This window comes from Symphalangus syndactylus, chromosome 14 (genome assembly GCF_028878055.3).
Source record: "Symphalangus syndactylus isolate Jambi chromosome 14, NHGRI_mSymSyn1-v2.1_pri, whole genome shotgun sequence".
NCBI classification, from domain to species: Eukaryota; Metazoa; Chordata; class Mammalia; order Primates; family Hylobatidae; genus Symphalangus; species Symphalangus syndactylus.
The window spans coordinates 97,026,979-97,040,819 of NC_072436.2; the positions used below are offsets into that span (position 1 = coordinate 97,026,979).

General features: G+C 38.1%; 1 protein-coding gene across 1 annotated transcript in view; it reads left to right on the forward strand.

The window, feature by feature from the left end:
* Positions 1-13,841, forward strand: part of LRPPRC (leucine rich pentatricopeptide repeat containing) — a 113,324-nt gene that overhangs the window by 28,944 nt on the left and 70,539 nt on the right. Inside the window, exons 12-14 of the mRNA XM_055243390.2 lie at positions 4,235-4,353; positions 7,606-7,699; positions 10,792-10,858. Coding sequence (XP_055099365.2) covers positions 4,235-4,353; positions 7,606-7,699; positions 10,792-10,858 — 280 coding nt within the window. The remainder of the gene's footprint in view (positions 1-4,234; positions 4,354-7,605; positions 7,700-10,791; positions 10,859-13,841) is intronic.

Here is a 13,841-nt window from a genome sequence, read left to right on the forward strand (position 1 = left end):
ATTATTATTATTATTATTATTTGAGACCGAGTCTCGCTCTGTTGCCCAGGCTGGAGTGTAGTGGCGTGATACTGGCTCACTGTAACCTTTGCCTCCTGGGTTCAAGCAATACCCCTGCCTCAGCCTCCCCAGTAGCTGGGATTATAGGCGCCTGCCACCATGCCTGGCTAATTAAAAACATTATTTTTACATCTTGAAAAATACATGTAAACCTCTAAGATTTGAAGATATTAGGTTATTTATTCTTCTCAGCCAACTTTACTGAGGTATGAAGGATGAATAATTGTGTAGCTAAATCTATATCTGTCTGTCTATCTTTCTATCAATCGATCATCTATCTATATGATAAACAACATGACTTTTTGGAGACAGTGTCTCACTCTGTCAGCCTTGACCTCCCAGGCTTGAGATTTTTCCACCTCAGCCTCAGTGGGACCACAGGCACATATTACCATGGCTGGCTAGTTCAAAAAATTTTTTTTTGGTAGAAACGGGTCTCCCTGTGTTGCCTAGGCTGGTCTCAAATTCCTGGGCTCGAGCAATCCTCCCACCTTGGCTTCCCAAAGTGCTGGGATTACAAGCATGAGCCACCTCACCTGGCTACATTTTGATATATGTACACATTGTGAAGTCATTACCACAGTCAAGCTAACATATCCATCACCTCAGCTAGTTATGCAGGCTCTGTCGCCCAGGCTGGAGGGCAGTGGTGTGATCTTGGCTCACTGCAACCTCTGACCTCTGGGTTCAAGCAGTTCTCCTGCTTCAGCCTCACTAGTAGCTGGGATTACAGGCATGTGCCATCACACCCAGCAAATTTTTTTTTTTTTGGGTGGGGTGCAGGTGGCGTTTATTTTCATGGATTTATACACACTGGAAAAGCTTCTGCGCCCACACCCACGCCCTCCTTCCTCCCCCCGGGCGCTGGGTCCCCTCATACGAAAGGGAAGTAACACTTAGGAGCACACGGAGATATAGAGTGTGGGGCTGGGGGGGCCAGCGCTGGGGCCAAAAGTCTGGGCCCCCAACGCCCAGCAAATTTTTTTTTATTTTTTGTAGAGATGGGATTTTGCCATGTTGGCCAGGCTGGTCTCAAACTCCTGACTTCAGGTGATCCCCCTGCCGTGGCCTCCCAAAGTGCTGGGATTACAGGTGTGAGCCACCGTGCTGGGCTTTTTTTTATTTTTTCTTTTAGCTAGTTACCTTTTTAAAAATTTTGTATTGGCCGGGCGTGGTGGCTCATGCCTGTAATCCCAGCACTTTGGGAGGCAGAGGCAGGCGGATCACAAGGTCAGGAGTTTGAGACCAGCCTGGCCAACATGGTGAAACCCTGTCTCTAGTAAAAATAACAAAAATTCCTCAGCATGGTGGTGCGTGCCTGTAGTCCCAGCTACTCAGGAGGCTGAGGCAGAAGAATCGCTTGAACCCAGGAGGTGGAGGTTACTGTGAGTTGAGATCGCACCATTGCACTCCAGCTTGCGCAACAAGAGCGAAACTCCGTCTCAAAAAAAAAAATACTGTGGCCAGAACACTTGAGATCAACTCTCTCAGCAAATATCAAGTATTCTGTACATTGTGTCCAGAACTTATTTACCGTATAACTGAAAATTTATACTTATTGACCATCATCCCTTTTCACTCACTGCCCAGTCCCATAAGAGTTCAACTTTTTTTTTTTAATAGATTCCATATATAAGTGAGATGATGTAGTATTTATCTTTCTGTATCTGGCTTATTTCACTTAGCATGTGCTTCAAGTTCATTCATGTTGTTGTAAATGACAGGATTTTCTTTGTTTTTAAGGCTGAATAGTATTCCATTCTATATGTGTATATATGCCACATTTTCTTTATCTGTTGACAGCATGTTTCTACATCTTGGGTACTGTGAACGATGCTGGGATGAACAAATGTTTCTTCGAGATAGTGATTGTATTTCCTTTGGACATATGCTCAGAAGTGGGATTGTTGGGAATTCTACTTCTAAGTTTTTCAGGAATCTCCATACTCTCCCACCAACAGTAGACCAGGGTTCACTTTCTCGACATCCTCACCACTGTCTAATTGCTTTTGACTTTTGATAGTAGCCATTCTGACAGGTGTAAGGTGATATCTCATTGTAGCTTCAATTTGCATTTCCCTGATTAGTAATGTTGAGCATCTTTTCGTAAACCTGTTGGCCATTTTTATGTCTTTGGAAACGTGTATTCAGATCCTTTGCCCATTTGTTAATTGAATTATTTGGGGTTTTTTTGCTATTGAATTGTGTGAGTTCCTTATTATATATTTTAGATATTAGCTCCTTATCAGATAACGTGGTTTGCAAATATTTTCTCCCATTCCACAGGTCCCCTTTTCATTTTATTGTTTCCTTTACCATTTAGAAGGTTTTTAGTTAGATGTGGTTCCACTTCACTGTTTTTATTGTCTGTGCTTTGATCTCAAGTCAAAAAGTCATTGTCAAGACCAGTGTTTTCTTCTAGGAGTTTTATGGTTTCAAGTTTAAGTCTTTAATCTATTTTGAGTTGATTTTTGTGTATTGTATAAGATAAGGGTCCAGGCCGGGCGTGGTGGCTCATGCTTGTAATCCCAACACTTTGGGAGGCCGAGGCAGGCGGATCATGAGGTCAGGAGTTCAAGACCAGCTTGACCAACATGGTGAAACCCCATCTCTAGGATCATGAGGTCAGGAGTTCAAGACTAGCCTGACCAACATGGTGAAACCCCATCTCTACTAAGAATACAAAAACTAGCTGGGCATGGTGATGTGCACCTTTAATCCCAGCTACCCAGGAGGCTGAGGCAGGAGAATTGCCTGATCCAGGGAGGCGGAGGTTGTAGTGAGCCGAGATCACACCACTGCACTCCAGCTTGGGTGACTGAGCAATACTCTGTCTCAAAAAAAGACAAGGTCTTGCTATGTTGCCCAGGCTGGACTTGAACTCCTGGGCTCAAGCAGTCCTCCTGCATCAGCCTCCTGAATAGCTGAAACTATAGGTGTGCACCACTGCCTGCAGCTGCAGCACCATTTATTGGTGCCTTTGTCAAAATTAGTTGATTATATGTGTGTGGGTTTATTTTTAGATTCTTTGTTCTGTTCCATTGGTCTATTTGTCTGTTTTTAGGCTAGTATTAGGTAATTCTGTATATGATGAACTGTTTAAAGTTAAAATATTCTGATTCATAACCTAAATTTTAAAAAAATTATACTTAGTTTTTTTTTTTTTACATAATCTAAATTTTATCTAAAAGAAATGTGCGGGTATTTATAATATAGTTAGACTTGCTTTTGTTTTTCTGTACTCAGTAGGAATTTACTGTCAATTATTTGTACTAGAGTTCATCATGTAACAAATTTGAAAGAAATGTAATTTATCTTTAGGTCTCTAGTAGGCCAGAAACAGGGACTTTTAGGGGGAGTTTTAATAATGTGAAAGTAATGAAGCCGAAGATAAGTAAGTTTTTAAAAGGAAAAATAAGAATGTTCTTTCTTTTTATTAAACTGTAGCCTCTGTCAAATTAGGTGATACTTGAGTAATCTGACAGTTGTCTTAACAGTTGTCTAGAATTAACTGATCTATTTGAAACTCACTGTAGCTCTGAAAACATGAAATGACTTAATTTTTAAGAAGTTATTAAAAGAGATTTTTGTGAGTGGGAAATGAGATAGAGGAAGCAACTTACTTGACATTTAAGTTAGTTTTAAATACAATTAGACAATAATTCATTAGAATAAATTGTTCGCTATTAGTTTTTCATTCTTACATTGTAACATGAAATCAGAAATTAGTAACAATTAGGGAACTTTTTACATAAGTGCTTAATTTGAAAACATGTTTTGAAATCAGTCACTTCTCTTTGCAGCATTTATTCTGGTCAAGTATTTTTTGTACAAGTCTATCATTGCTCTATAATAGCAATATTGTATTATAATCACTGTTGGGGTGCCATAAATGTTGGGCACATTGCTTAATTGTTTCAAGTTTCTTTATACTTATAATTTCAAGGATACTTTCTTGAAATTCACTGTTTCACAGAGGGGGATGAAGAAAGGAGGAGTTAATTTTTTTATCATTATATCTCACAGTTCCATTGCTTTTCTGCCTTTTAGACAAACGAATTGCTGAGTAATTTTCTTATATTATGATTCAGAAAATAATTGAACTGAACTTACTGATCTTTTCTTACTTTATTCTAAGTTCTTTATCTCTGTGCTTCTACATTTTATTTGGTAGGTATAATTGAAATCCTCAAAGGAATGCAAGAATTGGGAGTACATCCTGATCAGGAAACATATGTAGATTATGTGATTCCATGCTTTGATAGTGTAAACTCAGCACGTGCCATTTTGCAGGTGAGTACAAGTGTGGTTTTAATTTAATAATTGAAGAGAATATCTTTCCTCCTTAATGTTTAGTGGTCACACACAAAAAAGTCATTGAACTGAGGACTCAGAGTGGTCAAATCTGTATACAATTTTCTTTTTTTTTTTTTTTGAGACGGGGTTTCTCTCTCGTTGCCCAGGCAGGAGTGCAATGGCACAATCTTGGCTCACCACAACCTTTACCTCCTGGGTTCAAGCAATTCTCCTGCCTCAGCCTCCCGAGTAGCTGGGATTACAGGCATGTGCCACCATGCCTGGCTAATTTTGTATTTTTAGTAGAGACAGGGTTTATCCATGTTGGTCATGCTGGACTCGAACTCCCGACCTCAGGTGAGCCACCTGCCTCAGCCTCTCAAAGTGTTGGGATTACAGGCATAAGCCACCGCACCCGGCCCTGTATACAATTTTCTAAAGCTTTGTAAAAATATTAGTTGGTATAACATTTATAGTGGTTAAACTTTCAAAACTCAAAAAGACAAAGCAGCATTTTTCTTGTGTATTAAAAAGACAATATGCCAATATCGGGAAAAATTAAAACAATATTAACCCCTAATCCCGCCCTGAAATGCACCTGCAATTTTCATTTATAAATTAGGTTTTATTTTATTTTATTAAAGAAACAGGGGTTTCAGTATGTTATCCAGGCTGGTCTTGAACTCTGGGCTTAAGCAATCCTCCTGTCTCAGCCTCCTGAGTAGCTGGGATTATAGGCACATGTCACTGTGCCCTGCTTCAGTTTTCACTTTGAATATTATTTTTCACTTCCCATAAATTTTCATAAATGCACTAATAGTATATATACTAGTCTTTCTCTCTCTTTTTTTTTTAAACTCTAAACCTTTGTTTTTCTTTTTTTTTTTTTTTTTTGGAGACGGAGTCTCGCTCTGTCGCCCAGGCTGGAGTGTAGTGGCGCAATCTCGGCTCACTGCAAGCTCCGCCTCCTGGGTTCACGCCATTCTCCTGCCTCAGCCTCTCCGAGTAGCTGGGACTACAGGTGCCCGCCACCACGCCCAGCTAATTTTTTTGTGTATTTTTAGTAGAGACGGGGTTTCACCGTGGTCTCGATCTCCTGACCTCGTGATCCGCCCGCCTCAGCCTCCCAAAGTGCTGGGATTACAAGCGTGAGCCACCGCGCCCAGCCAACCTTTGTTTTTCTACCAAATGCTTCTGGTCCTTACCAGAGTAGGCAAGCTGTTGATGAAGAGGCACATGAAGATGTTGATTGGGACAGTGCATTGGATTAGCAAAGGTTGCGTTTTCCGCTTTCAAAACAGAATGCTTAGCGCTGAATATATGAGTGACAAAAACAAAACAGAAAGTGCTGTGCCGTTAGGAACAAGATGGCAGAGCACCTAATACTTAATAAGGAACATGTTGTTTAAAAGATGTTTCCTACACAGTCATTCATATAATACCTTGATTTTTCTAATAATGTTACAGTGTTTCTTTCATTAAAATAATTACATAATTACAGTCGTCTGAAGTGTTAGGGTTTATATCTTCAGTGTCTTCACCTCTTTCCCTAAGTTCTTAGTGGAGTATGTTGAGCCTGTACTATACATATTTTACTGTTAAAAAAATTTTTTTTAAGTAACTTTCCCACATATTCTTACTTTTTCAGATGTTTTCTTTCTTTGCAGAAATATAGCCCCCAGATCCAGTGTCTTCGTGGTTACTGCTTTGGCTTTCTCACTAGTGACTTATCTTAGGGAACAGCAGATCTAATTTGGAAACTTATCCCAAATTTGGTTACATTCATTCTCATCTCAACTATGGTGCCTTCATTGCTGGAATTTCAGTAGTATTGAATGTTTTGGGCTTGAAAACTACTCTGTTAAGTGCTTAATAGAACTCACAGTATTGATCTGCTTTTTTTTCTTTTTTCTTTTTTTTGAGGCAGAATCTCTCTCTGTCACCCAGGCTAGAGTGCAGTGGTGTGATCTGGGCTCAGTGCAACCTCCTCTGCCTGCTAGGTTCAAGCAATTCTTCTGCCTCAGCCTCCCAAGTAGCTGGGATTACAGGCGCCCACCACCACGCCCGGCTAATTTTTGTATTTTTAGTAGAGATGGGATTTCACCATGTTGGCCAGGCTGGTCTCAAACTCCTAATCTTAGGTGATCAGCCTGCCTAGGCCTCACAAAGTGCTGGCATTACAGGTGTGAGCCACTGTGCCCGACTTGATAATGCCTTTTGTCTTCAGCTGTACATTAAACAGTACATTTTTAAATCAGTTTTCAGAAATTACATAATAAATATTTGTTGATAAATTAGAGAACACAAGTAAGTGTTAGGGCTGTACAATCTGTCCATAGTTCCTTGAGATAGTCATTGCTTAGCATGTATGTTCTTTCAGATGTATAATAGGCTGGAGAAATCTCTTTTGGCAAAAAAGTATACTGTTCATATTATCGAGCAACTCTTACTATACTGTTCCTATTATCCACCTAACTTGACAGAGGCTATAGTTTAATAAAAAGAAAGAACATTCTTATTTTCCTTTTAAAAACTTACTTCTTTTTGGCTTCATTACTTTCAGACTCCCCATAAAATTCTCTGTTTCTGGCCTATTAGAGACCTGAAGAAAAATTACATTTCTCTCATATTTGTTTCATGATGAACTCTTTTTCATTTGACACCTTTTCATAGCAATATTTAATTCCACAAAATATATTTTATGCTTGTATGCTGTTTCATTGTATGGGTATGCCATAATTTATTTTTTATCATTGCTTATTGCTGATTAGGTGTTTTTTAAATACACTATAATAAACTGATTCAATAAATGTATTTGAGCTAAATTTTGACTCATATATTTAAATTGTTAAACAAATGATGTTGGGACAAGTGATGAGCCTCTCTGAGTTAAATTAAATTAAATTAGATCCTGGCCAAACTGTATGTCCCAAAATATTTTAGATTAATGCATTGAATTTTTGTTTTGTCTTGAATGGGAGAATTGTTGTAGTGTCCTCAGTAGTAAACTCATCCTGGAAGTAAGGCCCTCTAAAGACATCAGATCATCTGTATTTGAAGATAAGCATTTAATTTGGAATGCTGAAATGTCATCTTTAAATTTTTGCTAAAATTCAGTTACTGAGCTTATGTATTTTTCTAGAAAATCAGAGAATATGGTGATTCAAAGAATCAGGAAAACAGGAACTTTGGCATATCAAAATATTGTTAGCTGAGATGTATTCTCATTGATATATGCTTTATCTCCAGGAAAATGGATGTCTGTCTGATAGTGATACATTTTCTCAAGCTGAATTGAGAAGTGAAGCAGCAAATGGGAACTTAGACTTTATATTATCATTTTGTAAGTATACAACATTAGCAGTAAACTTAGATGTTTATTTCAGTTACTATTGAGGGCATGCAGGGTGGTTCATGCGATGAAAGCAAGGAAGGTTTTATGTGTTTTGTTAAAGCCAGACTGATAAAACGGTTTATGAGTTGAACTTGTGGATAATTTGGAAGTAATTTTAATGTTATAAGGACATCGAATATTATATGTAATATGGTGTTAGACTGAAGGCTGGACTGGAGACCCTGAAGATGTGGACATTCTTTATAATCTGGCCACCGATTATGTGATTTAGAAGTCGTCTTCTGACCTCTCTGCTTCACTTTTACTAAACAGGGATAGTACTACCTAACTTGGGGGAGTTGTGAAAATCAAATGCGATGTTGTTTCTGAAGTGTTTTTTAAACTAACATCTATTATAAAGACTTCTAGTCTTCATTAACAAAAACACAGCAAATGTTTACTAAACATTTTTAACTGCTAGGGTGCTTTATAATGCTCATCACATGTTAATACAATTATCTCCGTTGATAGATGACTAAAGGCGTAGAGAAGTTAAATGGTTTGCCCAAGGTTAGCGATTTGAACCAGAAGATGTTCAGACTTTAACTTTGTTCTTTTCACCATACTGCACTTTATTTTATTTTATTTGTTTTTGAGACACAGTCTCACTCTGTCACCTAGGCTGGAATGCAGTGGTGCGAACTTGGCTCACTGCATCCTCCACCTCCTGGGTTCAAGCGATTCTCCTGCCCCAGCCTCCCAAGTAGCTGGGATTATAGGCACGTGCCACTATGCCTGGCTAATTTTTTCTATTTTTAGTAGAGACAGAGTTTCACCACGTTGGGTAGGCTGGTCTCGAACTCGTAACCACAAGTGATCCGCCTGACTCAGCCTCCCAAAGTGCTGGGATTACAGGTGTGAGCCACTGCGCCTGACCTGTATTTTTTTTTTTTAATTAATAAATAAGATGTTCTTAAGAGACCTTATTTTTTTAACACGTCCAGGGTGTTGCTAAACAGTTTTTCAGATCTTCTGAAAAATATGTCATTTACAAACAAAACACAGACATACATTAATTTTTAGCTCCCTAAAATGTTAACAGTTAAGCTCTCATTAATATTATATTCAAACTGTATAGGTGGAAGCTTTATACAAACCAGGTTATTGGTATGTATTACTTGTGCATGTCACTTAAAATATTTGTTGTAATATTGTAAGGGAAAGGCAAAGTGTCCAGTATGAAAAATGGTGACTGTTGTAGTTATTTGAGTCAAATATTGAGTATTATTGCTGGCTGCTATCTGAGTGTATTGATTTTGCCTTCCACTCTGTATAATATATAGATTTTCCAATCTGGCAAGAAGAAAACAGAGAAGCATTAGCAGAGGAATCTGGGCTCACAGGGTGGATACACGAGAGCTGCCTTTTCCTTTTATCATATTATCCATTCCACTTCGTTGTCAACCTCTTGATTTTTCAGGCTTGTTTGTTGCTAAGGAAACTAGATGCTTTTTGTCAGCAGCCTTCCAGCTGAGATGTTTCTGGTCACCTTTTTAATGAATAAAAACTTGACAATATTCTGTAGAATACTATTTTGAATAGTATAAAAATGAATTTTCAAGAGGTTGTTTATTAGATTTGAAAAAGAAAAATGCCAAGAAGTTTGCCAAGTATTTGAGCTTTTCCTGTCAGTGCCTTCCCCTCCAGCTTTGATTTACAAATAATTCATTCTATAATTGCTGGTATGTGCTTTAGGCAGCTCTTAGGAATGCACTGCTGGTTACTACATCACAGGAAATGTCAGGCAATAGAGAACAGCAAATGGATTATCTTGATTAAGTTCTGGAGTAATAGAGAACGTTTTCCCATTTGTGTTTGTAGGCATGGAAAATTAATTTGATCACATAAAACTAAAAGCTGCTGAGAGGCATGTGGTTGTGTTCCCTTTAAAATTCCTTCAGTGACTCAGTGCAGGTCATTTTAAAAATGACTTTTAGATTTTCAAATGCTATAAAAGCACTGAGAAACTTAGGCTCCTTGTTCAAGGAATATAGCAGCTGATCTAAAACAATTCTCCTTATGTGTGTGGGTTAATTTGTTATTTTTGGGGAGATGAACACTTAAAATGGGCCGTGACTTTTCCCATGGGATTTTTCTTTAATGAAACCAGGTATCTTAACCTTCACTTAAACTGTATTTATTGTCTTCAGAATTTGCTTCTACTATGAATTCCTCTCTAATCCCGTCCTTTTTGTATTATTCAGTAGCCACGTTACATTTATAGTGAAAAGATTAACTCTATTACTTATAACACGGTCCCATTTTAATACAATTGCAGGGAAAAATAAATTCAGGGAATGCCTACTGTGATCTCATCCCTTGGTAGTTTGGCAAGGGTTATGTGAAGAGTCAGTGTAAGGTGTGATTCTTACACAATGGCAAATCAGGCTTATAATGTCAGTATTGAAACATACAAGGTTGTAGACTGTTAAATGTCAAAATGAGTAGTAGAGCAAACAAATACTCAGAAAAAGAAAGATCAATATAAGTCAATTACATAACAGACGTATGACCTATTTTATTATTACTTTAGGTGGTTACTCTTATGTGAGTGCAGGTCATTGATCATAGTGGAAAATGAAATGAGAAAGTATGAATGGTTCAACAGAACCCAACACCTGTCTGAGAAAAGAATTTTTCCTCTCATCTGCTGTCTTTAAAGAACAAAAGTCCTGTAGGGTTGTACAGTCTCTCTCTTCATGGTGCCACCATGTCCAACAACATACAGCTTCAGTGTGTGTACCAGGCTGACTCTGAGTCTGCTGGTATGTTAGTAATTGCCATTTATAGGAAAGGATATTTATAAATTAGTTGTATATATTCATGAAAATTAAAAATACATTAAAAGGGTAGCTTATATTGCAGATATATATATATATTACTGCATTGTCTAATTTTGTATGAAAACATTTTTATTTTTTAAATACAATTTCCAAAATGAAAACTAAAAGGTATTGATATAAATATGTTTTCAATTTGATAATACAGGGTTTTTAAATTTGTTTGGTCTGAGATTTAATGATGGTCATTTTCTTTTGCAGTGAAATCAAATACGTTGCCTATCTCGCTGCAGTCTGTAAGAAGTAGCCTACTGCTAGGCTTTAGGAGGTAAGATGATCAACTTAAATGTTCCTTGCCTGAATATGGACTGATTTATCCTGTCCTTTTGACTTATTGCATGAGGAAAAATACAAATATTCTTATCTTTCAGTGTACATTCAGTTTACCTGAAATAACCTTTGCCTGTTTAATTTTTCCTTTTAAGTCATTGAATTAAATTTAGGCAGCTTTGTATCATCTTTTCGAAGAAATGCACACAGGTTTGGTAAAGATCCTGTTTTCAGGAAGAAAGTCCTGTTTCAAAAGGGCAAGTTGGAGTTACAGACAAATTTGCATATGTATGTTCAGCTTATTCTTTGAGCATTTAATTATAAGGTGACTTTTATTCAGTTAAGTATCATTCTCTCCTTCTGTGTGCTCAGAGAATGTTAATGACCTTGCCCTTCCAATTTTGTTATTTTGAAAATAGATAAACATAAAGAAAAGCTGAAAGAATAGTAAAATGGAATACTCCCGTACCACCCTTTTTTATTTGATTTATTTTTTTGAGACAGAGTCTTGCTCTGTCGCCCAGGCTGTGATGCAGTGGTGCGATCCCGGCTCACTGCAACGTCCGCCTACTGGGTTCAGGTGATTCTCCTGCCTCATCCTCCTGAGTAGCTGGAACTACCGGTGCCCACCACCACACCCGGCTAAGTTTTGTATTTTTAGTATAGATGGGGTTTCACCATGTTGGCCAGGCTGGTCTCGAACTCCTGACCTCAGGTGATTCACCTGCCTCGGCCTCCCAAAGTGCTGGGTTTACAGGCGTGAGCCACCATGCCTGTTCTCCGTACTACCCTTTGTGTAGGTTTGCCAGTTGTTAATATTTTGCCATGTTTACTTTCTCTCATACCCTCTTTACACAGAAAGTACCTACACACACGCACACGTTTTTTCTTTTTGGCTGAACCACTTGAAGTTGTAGCCATAATGACACTGGATCTTTCAGCATATTTCTCTTTAGAGTAAAGTCATCATCTCTAAAATCACAACATCAGTATCACTCTTAAAAAATTAACAATACTGTACCACCATCTGATATATGTAGTCCATGTTCAGATTTTCCCACTTTAACAAGTTTCCTTTATAGATGTTTCACTTATTGACTGAGGAGTCAATTAAATTGATGCATTGGATTTGATTGCTACATCTCTTTATTATCTTAATTCAGAACAATTTCCTTAGCTTTTTTGTTTGTTTTTTAATAACACTGGCTTTTTTTTTTTTTTTTTGAAGAGCCCAGGCTGGAATGTCTCTTCCATATTTTGTATTTTTCTGTGTTTTTTTTTTTTTTTCCCATGATGAGACTCAGATTAAGCATTTTTAGCAAGAATACTTCATAGGTGATGGGCACGTCTTATACTGTATCACATCAACAGATATAAAGGCAGGTGTGCAATAATGATGCCACCACCACAGTTTGATCACTTGGTTAAGATGGTGATTCCCACATCTCTCTTGCAGAGGCACCTCATCCACTTTGTAATTACTAAGAAGACTATGGGGTGATAATTTGAGACTGTGTCTACCCTGTTTTTCCATTACTTTTCCCTCCTTGGTTTTAGCAGCCATTGGTAATCCTTGTTGAATCAGCTATTGGTAGTTAACACAAGGATGAGTTTCTTTTTTTGGGATAGGGTCTTGCTCAGTCCCCAAGTCCAGAGTGCAGTGGTGTAATCACAGCCTACTGCAGCCTTTACCTCCCGGGCTCAAGCGATCCTCCCATCTTAGCCTCCCGAGCAGCTGGGACTATGGGCGCATGCCACCATGCCTGGCTGATTTTTAAAATTTTTTTGTAGAGACGGGATCTCACTGTGTTGCCCAGGCTGTTCTGTTGAGAGAAGCAATGTAGCACAGTAATTCATAATTTTCTTTTTCTTTTTTTTTTTTGAGACAGATTCTTGCTCCGTCACCCAGGCTGCAGTGCAGTGGTATGAACATGGCTCATTGCAGCCTCCATCTTCTGAGCTCAAGTAATCCTCCTGCTTCAGGCTCCCATTTAGCCGAGGCTACAGGTGTGCACGACCACGCCCAGCTAACTTTAAAATTTTTTTGTGGAGATGGAGTCTCACCATGTTGCCCAGGCTGGTCTTGAACTCCTGGCCTCAGGTGGTCCTCCCACCTCTGCCTCCCAAGGTGCTGGTATTGCAGATGTGAGCCACTGTACCTGCCGCCCTAATCTTTTTTGATTCATTGATCCCTTTGAGAATTTGTTGGAAGCTATGGCTCATCTTTCCCTGCAAAAGATGCATATTATAAAATTATGACTATAATTTAATGGAGTTCATGAAGTGCTCTCCCTCTCCCTATAAAAACCCTTATCGTGGAAGCCAAAATTAAGAGCCTGGAGTGTATCCTTCCATGCTTTTCTCTGTATAGAAGCAGAGACCTGTAAGAGGTGTTTGAAGTTTGTTTTGTTTTGTTTAAACAAAAGTAATACATCGTACTTTACATACTACTCATCTTTATTTTTCACTTAACAATACTGCATGAACATCTCTTGGTCTGCTGATATAAATCTAAGTGTTTTATATGTGGAGGGGATTCCATGGTAGGGCTATACCATAAATTTTCAATCACCCCTTTGTTAATGGACTCAGATTCCTTCTAATTTTTGCCACTACCAGAACAAAGTGGTACATTAAATATTATGTCCATGTATATGTGTGTTTGTGCACATGCATGCACATGTGTGTATATATATTATATATGCATTAGTTTATCCCCCCTCAATGGCTAGAATGTAAAAAGAGACGTCTGTTTTCAAGAGTGTATGTATTCTTTATTTTAATAGCTACTACCATACTACTTTCCAGAAAAAGTTGTATTAGCTCATACTTAGATTAGCAATTCACACTTCTACCAGCAATGTATGAGAGTACCCACTTCCTGCAAACTTACAGGTATTAGACATTATAATGCTTTTTAATTTTGGCCTAGCTGATGGATGACAAATGACATCTTAATGTATAATTTTCAATTTGCATCT